The sequence below is a fragment of the Rhinopithecus bieti genome, unplaced genomic scaffold (genome assembly GCF_001698545.2).
Source record: "Rhinopithecus bieti isolate Rb0 unplaced genomic scaffold, ASM169854v2 scaffold_33652, whole genome shotgun sequence".
NCBI lineage: Eukaryota > Metazoa > Chordata > Mammalia > Primates > Cercopithecidae > Rhinopithecus > Rhinopithecus bieti.
Genome location: NW_016814761.1, coordinates 4,465,195 through 4,489,980, shown reverse-complemented (window position 1 = coordinate 4,489,980; position 24,786 = coordinate 4,465,195). Strand labels below are relative to the sequence as shown.

At 41.7% G+C, this 24,786-nt stretch overlaps 1 protein-coding gene across 7 annotated transcripts in view; it reads right to left on the bottom strand.

Annotated features, from left to right (window-relative positions):
* The window catches only part of LOC108515310 (serine/threonine-protein phosphatase 4 regulatory subunit 1-like), a 96,299-nt gene that overhangs the window by 44,723 nt on the left and 26,790 nt on the right, over window positions 1-24,786 (bottom strand). For 4 of the 7 annotated variants that reach the window (XM_017852063.1, XM_017852062.1, XM_017852064.1 and 1 more), the window contains exons 3-5: window positions 19,854-19,986; window positions 5,101-5,207; window positions 3,702-3,844 (exon numbers count right to left, since the gene is read on the bottom strand). In XM_017852063.1, coding sequence (XP_017707552.1) covers window positions 3,702-3,844; window positions 5,101-5,207; window positions 19,854-19,951 — 348 coding nt within the window. In that variant the 5' untranslated portion in view covers window positions 19,952-19,986. The remainder of the gene's footprint in view (window positions 1-3,701; window positions 3,845-5,100; window positions 5,208-19,853; window positions 19,987-24,786) is intronic. The other 3 variants (XM_017852067.1, XM_017852066.1, XM_017852069.1) reach the window with 2 other exon arrangements.

The following is a 24,786-nucleotide window of genomic DNA, read 5'->3' as shown; positions in this document are numbered from 1 at the left end:
CACGCACGCACACGCACGCACACACACGCACACACGCACACACACGCACACACACGCACGCACACACGCACACACACGCACACACACGCACGCGCACGCACGCACACGCACACGCACGCACACGCACGCACACGCACGCACACGCACGCACGCACACGCACGCACACACACACCGCACACACACGCACACACACGCACACACGCACACACACGCACACACACGCACACACGCACACACGCACACACGCACACACACACGCACACGCACACACGCACACACACACACACACGCACACACACGCGCGCGCACACACACACACACACACACACGAAACCTGAACGAAATTTAAGTATTCAACAAAATTAAAAATATGACAATTACGAGGAAAGAGTGTTTTACTGTGTCTGTGACAGGGGGCTTTCTGAGGGCAGAAAATCTGTCCTGCTCAGCTCCCCATCCCCAGGCATGAAGCACTCTGCTTGGCTCATAATGGGTACTAAGAAACTGTCCGAATAAATGAATGAATGGGGAAACTGTATCACATTATGATTATACCTATGTGGAAAAGAATGTTAGCACCTAGACAGGAAAATGCAAAAATCATCAAAATACCAAATGTTAGGACAGTAGAAACAAGAGGACTTTTTCCCTTATCTGAAAACTCCAGTTGATGCTGTCACACTGCTTACCAGTTCAAAATGAGGATTTGCTCTTTTTAAAATGCTTGGATCAAGGGAGAAATACAACCCAAAATTTTAGAATCTCTTGAAAATAATGATAATGAAAACATGGTGTATCATTAAAAATCAAATAAATTTACCCTTAGTGGAAAACCATCCCCAAATACACTAGCACAAAGAGAAATGATGCAAGTCTATTCACTGCAGCAATTTCAAAGTGGCAAAAGACTGGAAATAGCCCAAATGTCCATCAATAAGTTCTGCTCTGTTCCCCTAGTGGGGTACTACACTGCAAAGAAAGGAGTGAGGATGCCACAGATGCTGGGGCCTGCTCTCGCGATGCTCAGAGAGCACACAGCATGGGGCAGCAGGAAGAGGGAGCCCCCCACACCCAAGAAAGGGGCACAGGTGTGCAGAACACAAGAACATCATCTCAGTTGTTTACATGTACGTGCATGCGCGTGTGCGTATGTGTGTGTTTTCAGAATCGAAACCAACCAAAAAGTAAAAGAAATAGTTACCTACAGGGGAGGGAGAGAAGAGGTAGGGGCCAGGGACAGAGTCAGACCTCTCTGAACATGCTTTGTTTTACAGTTTTGACTTTGGAATCAACTAAACATTTTAAATAATTATAAATCAAAATGTACAAGCTAAAACAACTCCTAAAAATAAAAAAACAAATGAGAATAACTATATATCAAGGTGGTAGCTTAACCACAAAGAGAAGGATTAATGCAAGTGACTTTAAAACACAGTAACATGAATATGACTGGGTACCTCTAGCAGGACGAGGCCTAAAAACAAAAGGAATTACAAAGAAATGTTAAACTATGTTCAGTAATCCCATCATATTGTTAGTAATACTGGGACTTTTATTTTGGATACACAGACATACACATGTATGCTAACGTCATCAAGTAGGATTTATATCACGCAAGCGAAAAAAGATACAAATAAAATCGAAGTAAAAGTGCTATAATGCTAAGTTTGAGTTGGAAATATCAAGATAAACTCGAAGAATTTTTATCTTTAAAAAAATCATTCTGTCACTAGAAGCAACAAGTGCCCCCCAGTACCCACATTCCATTTTCTTATTATTTGCCTCCTAAAGGAACCTGGGCTCTTGGAGAAATGGTTGATCCCAGGTCAAGGTGCACTACCACCGTCTACTGGGTCATGCTGAAAAAGATTCTGGAGCCAACTTGAAGGGCTGCAACTCAAAGATGGAACAACTTGATCATCCAAAAGGATAAGTAGTGGATAGCATTAGGAGAAATACCTAGTGTAAATGACGAGTTGATGGGTGCAGCAAACCAACATGGCACATGTATACACATGTAACAAACTTGCACATTGTGCACATGTACCCTGCAACTTAAAGTGTAAAAAAAAAAAAAAAAGAATAAGTACTATAACAGTTTGAAACATAACTACTATGTTAAAATGCAAGAGTTCCTAACAATACTTCAAAAAAAATTTTAAAACCTAACTGGTAACCTTTGTAGATTATCAAAACGCCAACGATGATTCTGGAAACTGGTAAATACATGGATAAAATAAAGCATTTATTCTGTCTTTCCTATTCAAACAGGTTTTCAGGGCTATCAAATAGTTGATAGAGGAAGTCTTTACAGAAGAACGCTAGCTATTAAACTAAAAAGAAATGTTGGAATTAGTGTGTCAGAATTTACAACCTCTAATGAGATACTGGATCAGGGCAACCATCACCAATGGTTGCCCATATGATGATGGGGAACTTTGTAGAAGTTTGGCCACCTTTATAGAAAAGGTGGCCAAATTCAGCATTAGGAAAAGATAACCATCCAGAGCTTTTCTGCCCTCAATTTGATACAGCAGGAAAACATAAACCATCTACAAAGTATTCTCACCAAAATAAAAAATCTGAGTCTGGCTGAGCTTCCAACTTAGCTACTAGTTTATAAGAAATGCCGGAAGTGGAGCAACATCTTAACACTACAGAGATGCAATAAACCATATCCCAAATGTGGGAAATTCTATAAAACTAATGACCTGGCTTCCTCAACAAATAAATAGCAAGGGAAAAAAGTAGGGAGGGGCAACATTATAAATTTTAAAAGATCTAAGAGACTTGTATCACTTAGATTCAATGTGTGGACTTTGTTTTTATTCTGGTTTGAACGGCCTCTCCACAAAAACACACACTTATGAGAAAACTGGGAAATTTGACCAATGACTAGATATTAGATGACGTTAGATAACTACTGATAATTTTTAAATTTGCATTAATATTATCATTATGTTTTTTTAAAAAGAGTCTATTTATTAGAGACTAATACTAAAAAGTATTTACAGCTGAAATGAGATGGTGTCTACGAATTCTTTTGTCTGGATTGGATTTCATCTGGGTAAGATAAAGGAAAAAAGATTAATCAAAATTTTTTTGTTTTTATTTTTTTTGAGACAGAGTCTCACTGTGTCGCCGAGGCTGGAGTGCAGTGGCACGATGTCAGCTCACTGCAATTTCCACCTCCGGAGTTCAAGCAATTCTGCTGACTCAGCCTCCCGAGTAGCTGGGACTACAAGCATGCACCACCTTGCCTGGCTAATTTTTGTATTTCCAGTAGAGATGGGGTTTCACCAAGTTGGCCAAGCTGCTCTTAAACTCCTGACCTCAGGTAATCCACCTGCTTCAGCCTCCCAAAGTGCTGGGATTACAGGCGTGAGCCACCACGCCCGGCCAGGTCAAATGTTAACAACAGTTGATGCTAGGTGTAGGGCATGTGGGCGTTCATTTTCATTTTCTCTCTACTGTTACATGTGTTCGAAAATTTCCATAGGTTAAAGAAAAAAAAGAAATATTTCATGATAAGAATGAGTGCTGTCTATCTTCCCACATGACTAGAGGAACTGGACACCAATAGACCTTTTGTTCTCAAATCACTTAACTCTAAGAAGTTGTTTTTTGAAGTATGAATATCACCTAAAACAAGACCAAAGAGAATTTGCTAAAGAGACCTTAAGGTTATAATTTTTCAAACCTGATTGTTTGGATCTGTGAGGTACCTCACTACAATAGGTATGAGATATTCAGAGAGCACCACTGGAAAATCTGATCTGTTTTCTTGTAAAAAAATGGCAATAGGAGGAATCTGTTCCATCAGCTCAGTCCGCACTGTGGGCTCTGCAGCAATAAAAAATTTAAAAAAAATTATATGAAGAATAAGCCAGGCATCTTATATAGTATATACTGATAGTTTCTAGCTTTTCTTACTAAAATACTTCATCAAGGAAATTAGACAAATGCAGTTTAAAAATCATTTCCCGTTTAGAGTATTTATGCTACAGACAGGCTTAAAAGCTAATGAGCTATACAGCAATATAAAACATAAAACAAGAGAGAATGACAACTCTATTATAACAAGCCATATATAAATTGAGGAGGGAGCAAGAAGTCTGCATGCTGGGCCAGCATCCAAAAGCCATTACAACTAATGGCTTATATGCCAGACCTATGGGTTGTGCTTATTTAAATTCTAGCCAGAATGTATACTTTATAAATAATTCTTTCATAAATGCACTAAGCCACAATCCACGCATCCCAATTATTTCTAAGGCAAAGCATTAAACAAAAGAGCGGCTCTAGCTCCAATATACCACATTAAATTTAACACAAATGTATAATTGCTACAGCACTGTAAATGGTGACTCATTTACAAAGAGAATCCATTTAAAGACTCAAAACATCCACTTGGGCCTTTTTAAAAGCATTGTGTTATATTCATATGAATATTTTAAACTAATATGGGAGCTATACGGAAGGCTTATTTTTCTATTTTCAGTTAAAACGATTAAATTCTAAAGCCTGAGAGTCCTGAAACTTTCTGAAACTTCTCATCATTCATTCTGAATGCAGGAAGGAGGGGGCTGTGGCACAGCTGTCAGTACCGGCCAGCCCCACCACTCATTCATCGAACTCATCCTTACTGGGGCGGCGGGGAAGGCAACATTATCATGTCCGCCGTACAGCAACGTGCTTTTCTTCCACAATACCAATCGTGGAGAGGTAGAACGAGAAGGAAAAATCAAGATTCGCCTTGAGGGAATAATGACTGGGATTTCTGAACCCAAGAGGCTTCTTTTGATTTGGCATTTCTTAGCAACCAGTAGTCTGGCAAAACTCAAGAAATATCAAAGGCCTGACTCCTAAGGCAAATAGCATTCATAGCCATTATTCATTTTAATTTTCTAAATATAAGAACATTTCAGTCAAAATTCAAATAAGATACATATTCTTCAAGAAAAAATCCATTCATGTTAGAAATTGCTTAAAGGTTATTGATTAACAAACAGTTTTTTAAAAATTAGCTATTATTGGTTACACATAATTTCTTAGAAATTTATAAGGAAAAAATTAAATTATACAATACTTATACAAACCTGCATCTTCTGACAATCTGACTATAATCTCTATTACCATTAGGAAGTCTTCTTCATTGTCACTGAAGTCACGGAAGATATCAAGCAGCCCTCTGGCAATAATCTGCCTATGGAGACAAAAACAAGGCATATGGTTATTTGGGCCACACTGACCGAAGGACCACAAGGTTCCAGGCATTCTGCTAAGAGCAGGTAAATGCACCTTGGCACAAGACAAAGTGAGCAACCTGTGTTCAGAAAGAGGACGGAGGCTACCCGGGAATGCCCAGCGATGGCCATTCCAGTGTGGGCCACAGTCCTACAGGAAAGGAGGCCTGCATCTTCTAGTCAGGTAGTCATCAGAGTTTGAAAATGTCCACTTAAGAATAAGGGAAAACCTTTTTCTTGTGTTCTGACTGGTTCCTCAGGCTTGGAATAAAAGCTCAAGACAGTTGAAGGGAACTAAGGGACCAATAAATATAGAAAAGAAAGGCCCGAAGAGGCATCTGATGGCCTCTTAATGACTGACTGAGGAAGTGCCGACTAGAAATTCTGCAGAAATTCTCTTGGAATGCCTTGAGATAATTTTTTAAATTCAGATATTTCTCCGCATTTATTATTTTTACTCTCCTATCTCCCTGTGCTGATTAACCATAAAATCTGTAGAGAAAGATCTACAGATGTTTATTTTGAGGGGAGTAAGGAAAGGAGGAGGTGGGGAGACTGCATCCCTCTATAGGCAGAACTGGTCAAGAGAACCAAGATAGAGCCAGAAGTGGCAGCTACCAAAAGGAAAGAGAACTCACTGCAGTCCACTGGCCTGAGCAATGTACAGGAGAACAGTTAAGTCAGCCCGAGACTGAGGAACAGGCCAAGACTCAACTCAGAAAAGTCCCACCACAAGATGGCAAGCAACAGACAAATGACGTGCACTATAGCATTCTACACAGAGGAAGCTCTAGCCATGGGGGGAGATAATGTGATTGTCATTGCAGGACCAAGTGACGATCTCCCATCATAAGCATGATCTGAGCTAGAGCTACAGAAGGCCTACTGAGGAGAAACGTCAAGATCTCTGCAACAGCTAATTCCATCAGTATACTGATCAGTGGAGCAGGCGAGGGGCGGGGGTACCCTAAGGTGTGGGGCCTTCCCCAAAGAGTGGACCCACAAGCCCAGGAAGCCACTGTGAACTGTGGACCATCCAAAGACAGGAAATTAAAAATGAATAAAGACTCTTTTAGATATTCAAAAAATCTATCACCAGCAGATCTGAACTATAAGAAATGATAAAGAAAATCCGATGGAAATGTGAATCTGCAGAAAGGAATAAAGAACACCAGAAGTGATAACTACATGCATAGATATATAAATGTTTGTTATTATGTAAATCTCTTTAAGAAATAATTGACTATTTAAGTTAAAAATAACACTTTATTATTATTGTGGATTTATAACATGTATATAATAAAATGCATGACGAAAATAACAAAGACCAGGAAAGGGGAAACGAAGGCATACTATGATAAGGTCCTTACACTATACATGAAGTGGTAAAATACCACTGGAAGGGCCGGTGCGGTGGCGCATGCCTGTAATCCCAGCACTTTGGGAGGCTGAGGTGGGTGGATCACGAGGTCAGGAGATCGAGACCATCCTAGCTAACATGGTGAAACCCCGTCTCTAGTAAAAGTACAAAAAAATTAGCCGGGTGTGGTGGCGGGCGCCTGTAGTCCCAGCTACTCAGGAAGCTGAGGCAGGAGAATGGCGTGAACCCAGGAGGTGGAGCTTACAGTGAGCCAAGATTGCGCCACTGCACTCCAGCCTGGGCGACAGAGCGAGACTCCATCTCAAAAAAAAAAAAAAAAAAACACCACTGGAAAGTAGGCCATGATAATGATAAGTTAAATACACATACTATAAATGCTAAGGCAACCACTAAAATAAAAAAAACAGTGAATTATAACTAATGAACTATTTAAAAAACATACTAAAATCATAAAGAAGTTCAATTAACTCAAGAGAAAGCAGATAAAGAACAAAAAGGGAACAAAATAGATGTGGCAAATAGAAAACAGCAAGATGATATACTTAAACCTAACTGCATCAGTAATTACATTAAATGTAAATGGTCTAAACATTCCAATTAGAACAAGATTAAAAGAATGGATTAAAAAAAAAAACAAGACCCAACTACATATTACTTATAAGAAACACATGTTAAATATACAGATGCAAATAAATAATTTAAAAAGAATATATTATGCTAACAATGGTCCAAAGAAAGCTGGAGTAGCTATATTAATACCAGAGAAAACAGATTTTGGAGCAAAGAATATCACCAAGGAAAAACAGGTCATTTCATAATGATAAAGGGGTAAACTCATGAAGAAGACATAGTTACCTCAAATGTTTATATGTCTAATAACAGAGTTTCAAAATACATGCAGCAAAAAGCAATACAACTGCAAGGAGAAATAGAAAAAAGTCAATGTCAAAGTCCAGAAACAAGCCCACACATATATCTAGTGATTTTTTCTTTTTCAAAAGGTGAACAGGAAAAGTCATCAAAAAGTGGTGCTAGAATAAATAGTCACATGGGGGGAAAGACACCGACTCTTATTTCACAGCGTAAACCAAAATTCAAAACGGACCCACAGATCTAATGTAAGAAATAAACATAAAATTCCTTGAAGACAAAAGAAAATCTTTGTGACCTTAGGTTAGACAAAGATTTCTGAGGAGCAAAGTATACAAACTATAACAGAAAAAAACTGATAAATTTGACTTCATCAAAATTTAAAACTTTGCTCCCTAAACCACACCATTGGGAAAATAAAAACGATGAGCCACAGACTGGAGAAAATATCTGACCAAAACTGGAATCCAGAATATATAAATAATCCTTGCACTCTTTTTATGAGATGGAGTCTCGCTCCGTCACCCAGGCTGGAGTGCAGTGGCGCAATCTTGGCTCGCTGCAAGCTCCGCCTCCCGAGTTCACACCATTCTCCTGCCTCAGCCTCCCACGTAGCTGGGACTATGCGCCCGCCACCACACCTGGCTAACTTTTTGTATTTTTAGTAGAGATGGGGTTTCACCGTGTCAGCCAGGATGGTCTCGATCTCCTGACCTCGTGATCTGCCCACCTCGGCCTCCCAAAGTGCTGGGATTACAAGTCTGAGCCACCATGCCCGGCAATCCTTGTACTCTTATAACTCAGTAATAAGCACACAAACAGCCCAATTAAAAGAATATGTGTTCATAAATGAGCTCAGCACATTAATACTAATAACCAAAAGATGGAAACCACCTAAATATCTGTCAACTGATGAATGAATAATCAAAATACTATGTATCTATTCAATGGAACATTATTTAAGGAAAGAGGATACTGATGTAGCTTTTTTTTTTTTTGAAACCCACGGTCTCACTCTTGTCACCCAGGCTAGAATGCAGTGGCAGGATCATAGCTCGCTGTAGCCTTCAACTCCTGGGCTCCAGTGAAACATGGATGAATACTGAAAACAGCATGCTAAGTGAACCAAGTCAGTCACAAAAGACGACATACTGTATGATTACATTTCTATAAAATGCCTGGAATAGGCAAATCAATAAAGACACAAAGTAGATGAGTGGTTGCCTAGGGCTGGCAGATTGGAGAGGAATGGGTAGTGGTTGCTAATGGGAACCACGTTTCTTATTGAGGTGATAAAAATGTTTTAAAATTCATTGTGGCAATGTTGCACAACTCTGTGAATATACTACAAATCATCAACTTGTATGCTTTAAAGTGGTGAAACGGATGACACGTAAACTAAATCTCAATAAAGTTGTTTTATTCTTTGAAAAAGCAAAAGATTTTAACAACTTCACAAAACAAAATGTACAGACAGCCAAGAAATACAAGAAAAAATTCTCAACATCACAAGTCTTCAGAAAACTACAAGTCAGCCAGGCGCAGAGGCTAACAGCTGTGATCCCACCACTTTGGGAGGCCAAGGCAGGCAGACTGCTTGAATCCATGAGTTCGAGACCAGCCTAGGCAACATGGTGAAACCCCATCTCTACAAAAAATACAAACCTTAGCCAGGCATAGTAGCACACACCTGTAGTCCCAGCTACTCAGGAGGGTGAGGTGGGAGGATCACTTGAACCCAGAAGGCAGAGGTTGCAGGGAGCTGAGATCGCACCACTGCACTCCAGCCTGGATGACAGAGCGAGACCCTGTCACAAAAACAAAACAAAACAGGCCGGGCGTGGTGGCTCTCGCCTGTAATCCCAACACTTTGGGAGGTAGAGGCGGGCGGATCACGAGGTCAGGAGATGGAGACTGTACTGGCTAACATGGTGAAACTCCGTCTCTACTAAAAATACAAAAAATTAGCCGGGCGTGGTGGCGGGTGCCTGTAGTCCCAGCTACTTCGGAGGCTGAGGCAGGAGAATGGCATGAATCCAGGAGGCAGAGCTTGCAGTGAGCCAAGATTGCGCCACTGCACTCCAGCCTGGGCGACAGAGTGAGACTCCATCTCAAAAACAAAACAAAACAAAACAAAACAAAACAAAACAAAACAAAACACCTGTCAAGATCCTGAAAGACAAGGATAGAACAAGAAACCATCACAAATGGAGGAGCCTCAGGAGATATGGCAATTATAAATGTAATGTAGTACCCTGATGGGATCCCGGAGCAGAAAAAGAACATTAATGGAAAAATGCAGAATCCAAGTCAAATCTGTAATTTAGTTAACAGTACACCGATGCCAATGTTACTTTCTTAGTTTTGATCAATGTAACATGCTTATTTAAGCCATAAAGATGAGAGCAGTTTCCTGACCTCAGCATTACTGATACTTTGGAATAGGTAAGTCTTTGTTGGTGAGGGGAGGGGCTGTCTGGTGCACTGGAGGATGTTCAGTAGCATCCCTGGCTTCTACCCACCAGTAGCACCCTCTGTGCCCCAAGATGTGACAACCAAAAATATATCTAGATATTGTATAAGATCCTTTGGGAGCGGCCGGGCGCGGTGGCTCAAGCCTGTAATCCCAGCACTTTGGGAGGCCGAGATGGGCGGATCACAAGGTCAGGAGATCGAGACCATCCTGGCTAATACGGTGAAACCCCCGTCTCTACTAAAAAAAAATACAAAAAAACTAGCCGGGCAATGTGGCGGGCGCCTGTAGTCCCAGTTACTCGGGAGGCTGAGGCAGGAGAATGGTGTAAACCCGGGAGGCGGAGCTTGCAGTGAGCCGAGATCGCGCCACTGTACTCCAGCCTGGGCGACAGAGCGAGACTCCGTCTAAAAAAGAAAAAAAAAAGATCCTTTGGGGGCAGAATTACCCATAATTGAAAGCCACTGCATTAGGAAGCCACTGCATTAGAAAGCCACTGCATTAGAAGTTGGGCAAAGTGTATAAGGGAACTCTCAGTACTGTCTCTGCAACACTTCTATAAACCTAAAATTATTTCAAAATCAAAAGCTTAAAGACAAAACAAAACACAAGGCCAAAAATGCAAAAGCTACAATGAGGTCACACTACAACTACTAGAAGAACTAAAATTATAATGACAATACCAAGTGCTGGCAAAACATGAAACAGGAATCCACAGACGTTGGTAGAAATGCAAAATTGTACAGGTAATTTGGAAAACAGTGTGGCAATTCCTCTAAAAGCTAAACATACCAGTCAACCCAACAATTTCACTCTTAGGCATGTACCCATATGAAATGAAAACCTATGTCCACACAAAGTTGAATGCAAATACTCATATAAGCATTATTCATAACAGCCAAGAAATGGAAAACTCCAGCGTTCCCAGAACTGGTGAATGCAATACAAAACACAGAGTATCTGTACATACTCAGCAATAAAAAGGAATGAACTACTGATATTAACAGGGATGAATTTCTAACGTATTTTGCTAAGGATGAGAAGCCAGACATGTAAGAGTGCATCCCATATGACTGAATTTATATGAAATTCTAGAAAAGGCAAAATATTTTGAAAACATCAGAAACAGGGTCAGTGGTTGCCTGGGCCTATGGTGGTCAGGGAGGGAGGGACTGCCAGACAGCCAAGGGGCAAATAAGGGTACTTGTCAGGTGACTGAAACTTTTGAACTCCATTGTGACAATGGCTAGATTACTGTATACATTTACCACATTCACCCAAGTGAACCATTAAAGTGGGTGAAGTTTATTGCATGTAAAATATGCCTCAATAAAAGCTCTTTAAACAAAGACATTGATGAGGGAAAAAGTGAGGGCCATCAGCAGTGGCCTGGGGTGATCTGGAGGCCTCCCGTGCAAGTAGAGGAACTGGAGCTCCTGAAGCCTTTCTCTGATCAAGTAGAAAGGGGCCCCTGACTGCTTCTGTCCACTCCTCTGAGCAACGGACCATCCAGGAACAATGAAAGTCATTTCTGGCCATGCATGCATCAGAAGAATTCACCGAAGCTGAAAACCCACCCTGACTTGCAGGAAAAAAAGACTAGAAATACGGAATTCAAAGGGGCAGTCCTTTGGCCCAATATACTATAGGAAGAAATCCATCAACTCAAGCCTGTACCCAGGGAGATTTATACCACCCTTGGGATGAAAGATCAAGATCTGGCAGTCAAGAGGTTTGGGAAAGTCAAAATAGGCACTGCAGAGAAAGTCACTAATTACATTTCACTAGACCACGTTCATTCAGCTTCCCTTGGGAAATCAAGCAACTAAGATCCCCAATCTGCTTCTAGGGTCACAGAACAGAGAGGCAAATCTACATCCAGCCTTAAGTGGTCACAAGGGATCTGCCCTCTTAAAGAAAGCGAGGAAATGAAGCAGAAGAAAGAGAGGACCCCTGAAGCAGAGACAACTCCACAACAGAACAGGAGAGAGGTAAAGACTCAAATTGGTGCTTTGGAACCACCATTTTGGAAAACCTGGCTGCTCTGCAACGACCTGGAGAGCCCACAGTGGATGAGCAGAGTCCTGAAGCCTCGGCCTCAATACTTCTCACTTGTTTGTCAGCTTTGTTAATAAGATGAAAGAAGAAAGCGGCCCTCTGGAGAGAGAAACCCTGCCTGACTCAGAAGACTGCAGGGAGACTCAGCGCCATGACATGTAGCAAGCACAAAGCTGGGTAGTGGCACACCGTAAGCCCTCTACAGTGCCAGTCACTAGATTACAAGACAAGGAGCTGCCAACAACAAATGAATAGAGAGAAACTTAAATAAATTATGACGGGCGCGGTGGCTCACGCCTCTAATCCCAGCACTTTGGGAGGCCGAGGCGGGCGGATCACAAGGTCAGGAGATCAGAGACACGGCTTGAACCCCGTCTCTCTAAAATACAAAAAATAGCCGGGCGTGGTGGCGGGCCCTGGCAGGTCCCAGCTACTCAGGAGGCTGAGACAGGAGAATGGCGTGAACCCGGGAGGGCGGAGCTTGCAGTGAGCCGAGATCGCGCCACTGCCTCCAGCCTGGCGACAGAGCCAGGACTTCCGTCTCAAAAAAAAAAAAAAAAAAAAACTTATGATCTATCTACTTCCCCTGGCACACCATGCAACTTTTGTATGGTCTTAGTCCTCTAGATATATAGTAAGTTTAGAAGATATCATGATACATTAAATGGGAAAAAGGGTGAATTTTTGCATCTGGTAGGGAGCCCATTCTTTTTTTCACCTGACCACGTTCATTCAGCTTCCCGGCTGTAGGTGCAGTGCGTGCGTCTCTGCTTACTGCAACCTCTGGCCTCTCCAGTTCAAGCGAGTCTCTGCCTCAGCCTCTGGAGTAGTTGGGACTACAGGACATGCCACCACGCTCCCAACTAATTTTTTGTATTTTAGTAGGGACCGGGTTTCACCATGATTGGCCGGATGGTCTGGATCTTGAACCTCGTGATCCGCCTGCCTTCAGCCTCCCCAGGTGCTGGGTATCAGGCGTGAGCCACCCGCCCACCAGTCAAGCCCTTTCTTAATACAAGTTACATTGTAGGTTACATGTGCAATACATGTTACAATAAACACATTCAACTATGTACATACCTTATTGAGGAACAATCTAGAGGGTACTCACCAACTTCCAGCTCTTTCCAAGGTTGTAGTGGGGGAGGGGAGGGAACTCTATTTAAATTCCTGAAGTTGTTAAATATTTCAATGGGGCATATATATGTTTTGTGAATTTTTTTTAATATAAGAGATGGCTGGGAGAAGGCCAAGGGCAGGCAGATCACTTGGGAGGTCCGAGTTCAAGACCCAGCCTGGCCAACATGGCGAAATCCATCTCTCTAAAATACAAAATCAGCCAGGGCATAGGTGGACGTGTGCTGTAATCCCAGCCTACTCGGGAGGCTGAGGCAAGAGAATCACTTGAACCAGGAAGCAGAGGTTGCAGCAGAGCTCAGATTGTTAACACTGCACTCCGCTGGGGTGACAGGCAAGGACTCCACCTCAAAAAAAAAAAAAAAAAAAAAAGAGGATGGCTTAATTTTACGTGGCAATGTAACCAATGTTCCCTGGAAATCCAACCACGGAAGTAGCCCTTCGTGTCTTTGTTCATTCTTTCCCTCACTCCATCACTCAGTTATAATCATGTGTTAAGCCCAACTAACTTTAGACTCAACGCAAGAAGCTTGTGATACCAGGATAAGCAAGGTCCAGGCCCTGCTCTTAGGAGCTTTACAGTCTAGGCCTGGAAGTAAACAAGAAAATTATGAAGACCAGTAGGGACAGGACCCACAGAGAGTGCCCACAGGATACGACAAAAACACAAAAGAACACAGAGGGACTAGCCAGAGAGATGAGGAGTGTGAGGCTGAGAAGTTAGGCAGAGAACTGGGATGTTGGAAGGATGAGGCGAGGACTTTAAGATGAGCATGAACAGCATGGAAGGTCTAGAGGAACTCGGGACACACTGGGCAGCTACGGAATGCGGGAACTTCCTGTATTTCCCATTCGACTTTTCTGTAAATCTAAAATGCCGCCAAAAATAAAGCCTATTAAAGAATGGAAATGAAATGCTTTTTCAGACAAACAAAAGCTGAGATAATTCACTGACAACAGTCTTGTACAAAACAAAAATTGTTAATGGAAGTTCTTGAGGCAAAAGGATACCTGATGGGAATGAGCATTTTACAAAAGAAACAAAAAACATAAAAAATGGTAAAAAAAAAAAAAAAAAAAAAAAAAAAAAAAAAAAAAAAAAAAAAAAAAAAAAAAAAAAAAAAAAAAAAAGATGGTAAATATTTTAAAATATTTTTCTTATTTGTAATTGCTTTAAGATAGTTGTTATATAAAGCAAACATATTAAAAAGTTATTCTGAAATTTATGAATTGTGTAGAAGTATAGGAAAATAACAGCATGAAAGACAGAGGGGAAGAGGTGGAAGAACACTATTGTGAGGCTCTTATGCAACATCTCCTACTCTACAGCATGCAAAGTGGTATCATTTTGAACATATGTCATGATGAATAAAAGAAGTATACTGTAATCCCTAGAAAACTCCATAAAGCCGGGCACGGTGGCTCACGCCTATAATCCCAGCACTTTGGGAGGCCGAGGCAGGCGGATCATGAGGTCAGGAGATCGAGACCATCCTGGCCAAAATGGTGAAATCCTGTGTCTACTAAAAATACGAAAAACTAGCCGGGCAAGGTGGCGGGCGCCTGTAGTCCCAGCTACTCGGGAGGCTGAGGCAGGAGAATGGCATGAATCCAGGAGGCGGAGCTTGCAGTGAGCCAAGATCGCACCACTGTACTCCAACCTGGGTGACAGAGCGAGACTCTGTCTCAGAAAAAAAAAAAGAGAAAAAATACAAAGTATGTTCTCTGACCACAAAAGAATTAAACTAGGAACCAATAACAGAAAGATATCTGCAAAATCCTCAAATATCTGGAAATAAAACAACACACTTCTGAATAACTAAATGATCAAAGGAGAAATCATTAACATTAAAAATACTTATGCTGAGAAATAACAAAAATGTTATATATCAAAACTTGAGGTAACATGGTACTTAAGAGGAAAGTGTTCAATATAAAATGCAGATGTTACAAAAGAAAAGCCAAAAAAAAAATCCTTGAAAAAAAAAAAAAAAAATAAAAAACCAAAAGGGAAAAAAAAAAAAAAAAAAAAAAAGCCAAGGAAAAAATACCACAAATTAGAGCAGATATTACTGAACTATTATAGAAAACAAACATACAACAGAAACAAAGCCAAAACCTGAGTCTTTGAAATAACTAATGAAATTCATAACCTTCTGGTAAGAATTATCTAGGGGGAAAAAAGAAAGAGAGAAGGTACAAATAACAAATAACAGGATGGAAATGGGGACACAACAGATGTCGCAGACAATAAAAAAAAAAATTGTCATTTTCCAACACAGAATGAAATAACAGGTTTAAGCTATGATTATTTGTGAACCCTGAAATCATCAGAAGAAAGACTGGTGAGGAATTTTATAATGAAAGAATAGAACACCTGAGCCCACTGCTCAATATGAAATCTCTAAAAGTGTGACAACTAGACATTGTTTCCTGGTGTTTTGTAATAAGAACTTCACAAAACAACATATGAAGTATTGCTTTAAAAAAATTGAAGCAGAATATAATAAATTCTCCAAATGTAATTTTCCGTTTACAGAAAAGACAGGGAAAATGATACCATGAAAATAATGACCACCAAATACAGAATGTGGAAAATTCTCTAAGCTAATGACCACTTCAACAAATAAATGATATGGAGAAAGATGAAAGAGAGAACCATTCGAGATTAAAAAGAGTTTAAGACCAAAAGGAAAAAAACCTATAAACAAAAAGAGACTTAACAGACACATCTACCTAATGAAATGTGTAGACCTTATTTGGATCATGCTTCAAACAAATCAACCATAAAAAGCTATTTTTTAGATAGGAAAACTGGACACACAGTGATAAACTAGAAAGCATGGTTGTTAATTTTGTTAAGTGTGATAATGATACTACAGTTAGATTTGTTCTAAGTCCTTAATTGGATAAAATATGATGTCTCAAATTTCCTTTAAAATACACAACCAAAAAAAGCACAAAACCTCTGCAGAGAAAACGATCAGACTCTACTGGGAAACTAAAGAAAACCTAAATAAATGAAAAGATGTACCATGTTTATGGATTGGAAGTCTACACATTGTAAAAAGGGCAATACTCTCCAAATTGACCTACAGATTCAAAGCAAACCCAATCAAAATCCTAATAGATGTTCTGTTTTGTTTCATTTTGTTAGAATCTGGTGAGCTGGAGTTTAAATTTATATGAGAATACAAAGGAACAAGAATAACAAGTCATGCCAAAGAAGAAAAACAAGATGGGAAGACTTATTCTATCAAATATCAAGACTCACTATAAATCTATAGTAACCAAAACAGTGTGGTATTGGTTGAGGGGACCACTGGAAGAGAGGGGAGAGTGCAGACAAAGACTGTAAACAGAGGCTGGACTATAACAGAGGTGGCACTCCAGCGCGGTGGGAGGTGGGAAAAGAACATACTTTTGATAAATGACATTGTGACAATTGGGAAAATGAAGCTGGAGCCATTTTTCATATGATAAAGAAAAATTAAGTTCAGGCAGATTGCAGAACTATAGTATATCTATTTCACAGAAAAAAATAAAGGCTTTAAAGCAATATAAAGAAACAGAGAAAAAAAGCTCCCAAATGCACTATTAAGGATAATGCCACCGGGCGCGGTGGCTCAAGGCCGTAATCCCAGCACTTTGGGAGGCCGAGACGGGCGGATCACAAGGTCAGGAGATCGAGACCATCCTGGCTAACACGGTGAAACCCCGTCTCTACTAAAAAATACAAAAAACTAGCCGGGTGAGGTGGCGGGCGCCTGTAGTCCCAGCTACTCGGGAGGCTGAGGCAGGAGAATGGCGTAAACCCGGGAGGCGGAGCTTGCAGTGAGCTGAGATCCGGCCACTGCGCTCCAGCTTGGGCGACAGAGCGAGACTCCGCCTCAAAAAAGAAGAAAAAAAAAAAGGATAATGCCAATAAATTTAGCCACATTAAACTGAATAGCTTGTGTGCCTGGTGCAGCGCTCACACCATCAAGGCCAGGACTTTGAAACCAGCCTAGGCAACATAGTGAGACCCTGTCTCTACGCAAAATAAAGTAGCTGGGCACGCTCCTGTCATGGCAGCTACTTAGGAGGCTGAAGCAGGAGGATCTCTTGAGCCCAGGAGTTTGAGACTTCAGCTATGATTACACCACTGCACTCTAGCACAAGACTTGCGCACAAGTCTTGTTCTAGGGTAACAGAACAAGACTTGTGACCTTGTTACCCAAAGTCTCAATCAATCAATCAATCAATCAATAAAAAGAAAAATGAATAGCTTCTGGTCACCAAAAGAACACCATAAAGAGAGTTTAAACACGAGCCACCAGTTGAAGATGTTTATCATATAAAATTAATAAAGGTTTGAAATCTAGAATATACACAGAACTCCTACAAATCAATAATAAAAAGACAAACAATCCATCCTCTCCCTACCAATTCAACCGAAGATTTGAACAGGCACTTCACAAAATAAAAATACAGATGTTCAACGAACATGAAAAGTGTTTAAACACATAGTAAGGAAAATAAAAATTCAAATCACAAAGTGATATTGTTATATACACTACCAAACTACCAAACTGGCTAAAATACAAAAATCTGACAATACCAATTGGCAGATAAAATGTAGGGCAAAGGTAAGGCCGGGCATAGTGGCTCACACCTGTAATCCCAGCACTTTGAGAAGCCGAAGTAGGTGGATCACCTGAAGTCAGGAGTTTGAGACCAGCCTGGCCAATATGGTGAAACCCTGTCTCTACTAAAAATATAAAACTTAGCCAGGCATGGTAGTATACACCTGAAGTCCCAGCTACTTGAGAGGCCAAGGCAGGAGAATTGCTTGAACCCAGGAGGCAGAGGTTGCAGAGCCAAGATCGCACCACTGCACTCCAGCCTGAGCAATGGAGCAAGACTCCGTCTCAAAAAAAAAAAAAAAAAAAAAAAAGTAGGGCAAAGGTAGGAGTATAAACTGATACAACCACTTTGGAAAACTGGCGTTATCTACTTAAGCAGAAGATAAACATACACCACCACACAGTATTTCTTTCCTGGGTACGTATCCTACAGAAATATGCATACTTGTGTGTCCCCAGATACATCTACAAGACTGTTCATAGCAAAACTGTAATAGTCAAAATGCTTTCAGTTCTTTAACAATAGTAGATGGATAAATGTCAGTATATTCAAGAATCCTATTATGAAAAGAACAAATTCAAAATATTAATATATGTGAAATCCATAAAAGTAATGTATCCTGTATGATTTCACATAAAGTCCAGAAACAATAAAATTAAATTACATTATTTGGCGATAGCTAGGTGCCAAACTTGAAAGACAAAAAAGAAAAAAGACATCATTCAGGCTATCATCATTCCCTAGCATCAAAGGAGAATAACGATGGACTCATCCTGCAATATTAAATGGATCCATCCAGCAACATCCTTGTGAGCTTTCTATGATTTAAGAGATGAAAGGGCTTAGCCTATATTTGGCATAGAATGTAATTTTTATTTTTTCATTTTCTTTTTTTTTATAGAATTTTTTTTTTGAGACCGAGTCTTGCTCTGTCACCAAAGCTGGAGTGCAGTGGCGTGATCTCGGCTCACTGCAAGCTCTGCCTCCCGGGTTCACGTCATTCTCCTGCCTCAGCCTCCTGAGTAGCTGGGACTACAGGCGCCTGCTACCGCGCCCGGCTAATTTTTTGTATTTTTAGTAGAGACGGGGTTTCACCGTGTTAGCCAGGATGGTCTCAATCTCCTGACCTCGTGATCCGCCCACTCCTGCCTCCCAAAGTGCTGGGGCTACAGGAGTGAGCCACCACACCCGGCCAGAATGAAATTTTTAAAAGTAAGAGCCAGTGAAGGTAAGGAAAGAGGCTATGTGAGTACCATCAATTCTTGGCAAGTGGTGTAGTTAGGGACTACCTGGGGAAGAAACCTCAGAGGATAGTTTAGAACAAGACAAGCCAGGGTTTCAAGTGGGGTGAAAAGGCACCTGTAACAGGCCAGGAGACACTGACGACAGAAGGCAAACCTGAGGGGGGCGAGGGATCAGGGAGAGAGGGCCCGTCAAAGGGCAGAACAGGAGGAGAGAGACTTTCTGCTGAGAAAGGAGGGGAGAATGCTTTCAGATTCACAGAAGTTTGGGTAGCACGTTAATGGAAAGGGAAGCCTTAGTTTCTGCTTTCTTCAAGATATTAAGAATCAAGGTCATCTGCTGAGCCAATGTGGGCCTGGAGTCGAACCCTGTGAACACGGTACACAGTGACAACGGAGCATGGCATGACACATTGCCACCGAAGTCCCTGATGCACAGCAGTCAAAAAACAAAGCGGGCAGACAATGCTTCCAACTGATGCTTCTTGGTGCTTCTCAATTAAGGGATGCGTGACTTAGTTCTGAGTACTGCATATATGAAAGAAACCCAGTTAGCAATCCTAATCACTTAAACACCATGAAATTCATCACCATTTCCTTCCTGGCTTACCAGGTGTTCAGCAAAACAATAGCAAAAATAATGAAAAATGTAAGATGGTACCATTCAGATAGAAGCCCAGCATCCTGGTGACAATCTGTATTCAACCTACCTCATCACTCATGAAGTCTTCTCGAAGCTGTCACAGAGAAGTGGCCCCAAGTGTCAGCTTAAAGCACATAACAGAGAGTTATCAACATACACAGGCCTGGTTGGGCTTACCGATTGAAGGTGTTCTCACTGAAAGCATACTTCTCCAGGCGAGTGAGTGGAGGCAGGTTATCCTGGCCTGGAATGTCCAAGAAGGCTGTTACTCTCATGTTGTCACAATCTGGACCATAGTCTTCAAATCCATCTAAAAAGGAAGAGTGGAGTGGGGGGAACCCACACTCAAAAGTGCGTATCAACTGTGACAAGTCACACTTGGGCAAAGACATGGCCTTGTGGCATGCGTTCTACCTTCACGGCTGAAGTCTCTAAGAATCGCAACATTGAGAATTCAGCCAAAATGAAACGGTCAGTTGAAGAACCCCGTAAGAAAAGTAATAGGTACTAGAGTAACAAAGAACAGCCGAATGCCTTTCTTTTAGTGCAGTCTGTCTAACGCATGAGTGAAGGGAACCACTCCTCTACTGCAGAACCCAGCAAGGGAGCAGATGTTCACCTCTAAGAAAGCCCTCCTGTTTAAGAAGCCCTGCTCACCACGCAGGGCTGTGCAAACAGGTTAAAGCAGTTGAAGGAAAACCAAATCAGTTTGGCCTTGTTAGCAAGACTCTGACAGAAAGTCCACTCCACATCTGGTCTGTTCTAAACGTACTCATGTAGCCTCATAGACGCCATGACATAGATTCCCATCCATCCATATCTGTGGCCCCAGAACACCCAACCACACCTCTCCACACAGGTATCCAACAAGTTCCTCCAACTCCTTCTGGCCAAAAATGAGCCAATTATCATCCTTCCTCTTCCTCTTTCTTTTCTTTTCTTTTTTTTTTCTGAGACGGAGTCTCACTTTGCTGCGCAGGCTGGAGTGCAGTGGCCCAATCTCAGCTCACTGCAACCTCTGCCTCCCGGGTTCAAGTGATTCTCCTGCCTCAGGCTCCCCGAGTAGCTGGGATTACAGGCATGTGCCATCACACCCAGCTAATTTTTTTGTATTTTTAGTACAGACAGGGTTTCATCATGTTGGCCAGGCTGGTCTTGAACTCCAGACCTCAGGTAATCCACCTGCCTTGGCCTCCCAAAGTGCTGGGATTACAGGCATGAGCCACCATGTCCAGCCCCTCTTCCTCTCCTGCTCTTTTCCCTCCTGTGCAGTGGGTAGTTGAATTCATGGGCTCTGGAGTCAAACACACCTGGAATGGGATGAATCCCACAACTGCTACTCACTGCTGTGTGGCCAGAGTTCGTCACGTCACCTGTCCATACTTCTGTGTTCTCATCTTGAGGGCGGGATGAGATCCCTCCCTTGTGCCACCAGGATGCTGGAGTAAGTGGGACCATGCATGGGAACACCTGCAGGATCTGGCCGACCTTGACATTGTTTACCTCCCTTCACTTACTCCCATGTTTCACATCCCCCACAGCATTCTGAAGATCTGTTCCCTATCTACTCTCTCCCATTTAGACCTAAGGTCTCAGCTAGGGTGCAGCCTCTTTAGAATGGCTTGCCTTCCCACTCTCCTCACACCTCAAGTGCCCTGGTGATGGCAACCTGTGCCAGCCTCCTGCAACATGAAGTTCACTGTTTGTCTGCAAGAAGTCCTTACACAATAAACGTTCCTGAGGGCAAAACTGTGTCCAGTTACTGTTGGATTCTCCAAGCCTAGCACATAGGCTTGGTAAAATGCATAGTCTTAAAAGTAAATTTATTCATTGTGCGTTTAATGAACACCTACTATGTGCCCTGACACATTACTAAATGCATAATGAGTAAATTCACTTTAAGAGTATGCATTTTACCAAGAATGGTCTCCAACAACATCAACCACTGAATTAACTTAATCTTTCCATCCACTCTATAAAACACACTGACTAATCCCAGGGCTTAATGAACACTCAGAGCGAAGAGGCTACTCTCTAGGAATAACAGTGGTAAGGGGAATTGTTGGGATGATATTGATAATAAAAATAATAGCTACCTTTTTTGAGTTCTTATAACAGGTCAGGGACAGGGAAGTAGCTTTCACAGATGATTCAGTTCCCACACCAACTCAACCAAGTAAGATTCTTATCCTCATTTTACCGATGAGCAAACCAATACCTAAAGAAGTTAGGCAACGTTTCCTCAGTCCCTCTCCCAGTTTGCCCTATCCAGAAGGAGGCTTGTGCACAGCTATTCCCAACAGGAGTTACCTGCTTACTAAGAGTCAGGTCCTGTGCTATTATTTCTGAATGTTAGTTTGAATTCTTCAGAAAGATTCAATAAAAATGAGTTATTAAAATACAGCTGTCAAATTAGGAGTAGATAAAACAAGCAGAAAATACTGTAAACACACTGTAAAAAATGACAGGGGATTACATTTACATTGCCTGATATATAAGTCTTCTCACTCCACATAAGACAGTGAACCTGGAAATGAAGACGAGGCCTTACAAGTGTGATCTATGGATGAAGGCAGACGGTCCATGTGCCAAGCAAGGCAAGGCCTTGGCTCAGATCACCAGGTCAGCCTATGAATAATCCATGTTTATTTGATTTAATCCCTTCTTTGATTAAAATTAGAAGTTTTAGAAATGTAGCCATCTTGGCCAGGTGCAGTGGCTCACGCCTGCAATCCCATCACTTTGGGAGGCTGAGGCGGGTGGATCACTTAAGGCCAGGAGTTCAAGACCAGCCTGGCCAACATGATGAAACTCCATCTCAACTAAAATACAAAAATTACCCAGGTGTGGTGGCATATGCCTGTAATCCCAGCTATCTGGGAGGCTGAGGCAGAGAATAGCTTGAACCTGGGAGGTGGAGGTTGCAGTGAGGCAAGATCACGCCACTATACCCAGCCTGGGTGATGGAGCAAGACCTCATCTCAAAAAGAAAAATATATATAACTATCTTTTTTTAAGAATCCCTGATATGGCCAACTTTTTCTATGAAGCAGTTATCTTCTCCTCCCATTCCTGCTAGAAAAGAGGCCATCACTGAAAGGGTAAGGCAGGGAGGGAACTGCCTGGAGTTGAGAGCTAATTATCAAGAGGACTCTTGCTATTTCAAAGATAGCCTGGCAGAGTTTGTGCCCAGGTAAGAGAAACACACCTGGCAGAGCCCTCCCTTCTCCCACTCCCCCACCTAATCTTTCCATTGCTAACCTAGGAAAATAAAGATAAAGAAACAGGCTTCTGAGGACTTCCCTGAGGCTAATTTTGGCAAAGTAACAGCCTCAATAGTTAGTTCCAGAAAGGTTAATCGGCACCTGCTCTAGAGGTGGAAACGCATCCCTCCTACCCCTCGCCCTGAAAACTGGTATGAAAAAGTAGAGGAGTCCTACCAGGGCAGGTAGAAATACCGAAGTCAATGCAGGCAGTAATGGAAAAGGGTTCAATCTAGAGATGACAAGTTTGTGCCTAGTACTTACTTTTCTTTGTACATGAACCACATTTTCCCCCAACTAATTCTTTTAGGCTAACAATATGAGCTTATTAAAAATTTACATTGTATAACAGCTACTCGGAGAATGTTAATAAAGAATTATACAGTTACAGAAAAAATATGTATGACATAATCAAATATGCCATTTCTGTGCACAATAGCTGTCTTGGATGAACAGGTCCACACTGAGTCATAGCCAAGCCCAATGACCAGAGTCACTGCATATGAGCTATTTTCAAGCACCTCAGAGTCCAGAAGGAATAGGCAGCCTCGATCCCACAGATAGTTATACAGCATCTGCAGGCCCAGGCTGGAACGGACTTGAAAACATTAAGTTTAAAGCAGTAATTCCCAAGCTTTGGGGTAACAGTTTTGGAACCTGAAGATATCTATAGTCTAATACATTCAATACTTTTCATACAGGATCATGGGTTTCAAAAGATCTTCTGAGGACCACTGTGTATTTTATGGGTTGAGAACATGGTGTTTTAAAGTAACAGAAAATAGCCAGACACTCTTCAAAAAACTCTTTAGTCAGACAACTAACGAACTTAGCAATTAGTTCTACCAAAGAATAGATGTTACTGGAGAATATTAATGATCCTACCACATTAACTATATAAAACTATACTATCAACAAGGAAATAAAAGCTATGTATAAGCCATAAAATAATGAATAACAATTTATCCTTCTTGGTTACTTCTATAAAGAAACTGTGCTAAGAGCTTTCCGTGTAGTAGCAGTAGTTTGTTAAATCTTGGTAAAAACCATATTAATCCCATTAAAAAAATAAAAAAGAGACCAGGTAAGGTGGCTCACGCCTGTAATCCCAGCACTCTGGGAGGCTGAGGTGGGAAGATTGCTTGGGCCCAGAAGGTGGGGATCAGCCTGGGGAAGAAAGCAAGATTTTGCCTCTAAGAAAAATATAAAAATTTAGTGGTTGTGATGGTGTGTGCCCGTGGTCCCAGCTACTCAGGAGGCTGAGGAGGGAGGATCATCTGAGCCCAGGAGGTCAAGGCTGTAGTGAACTATGATCACAGCACGGCATTCCAGCCTGGGTGACAGAGTGAGACTCTGTCTCAAAAAAAAATTAGAAAAAAAAAAGAAGCTCAGAGAAGTTATGAAAATTGCTACCCATAGAGTGGCAGAGTCAGAATTTGAACTTGGTCAGAATCCAGACACTGCATTGATCTATACTGCTAGAGAGGAAACCTACACTTTAATTTCAATTTTCAAAGAAACCCCTCCTAACTTCTGCTCCGAGCCTCAGGTGCAGTCCTTCCCTTAGTCCTGCAAATGCACCAAGAACCTTCATCTCGGTGACTTTGTATCTGCTGTCCACTGCCTGGGACTCCCACTTCTCACACCCTCCCTCCCACCTGAGCTTGGGTGTCAGTGTCCAAAGCGCCCTCCCCACCCCCCAGGAGGCCGGGCTCCCGACAGCCTCTCCTTCCTTCCAGACCCTGTCAGGCCACCTCCCAGCTGCCCTGGGGCTGCGAGAGGCCCTGTGGCTCCAGGGCCCTGTGCTGTCTCAGACCTGCAGCAGGTGCTCCACAGCAAGTAGTTAA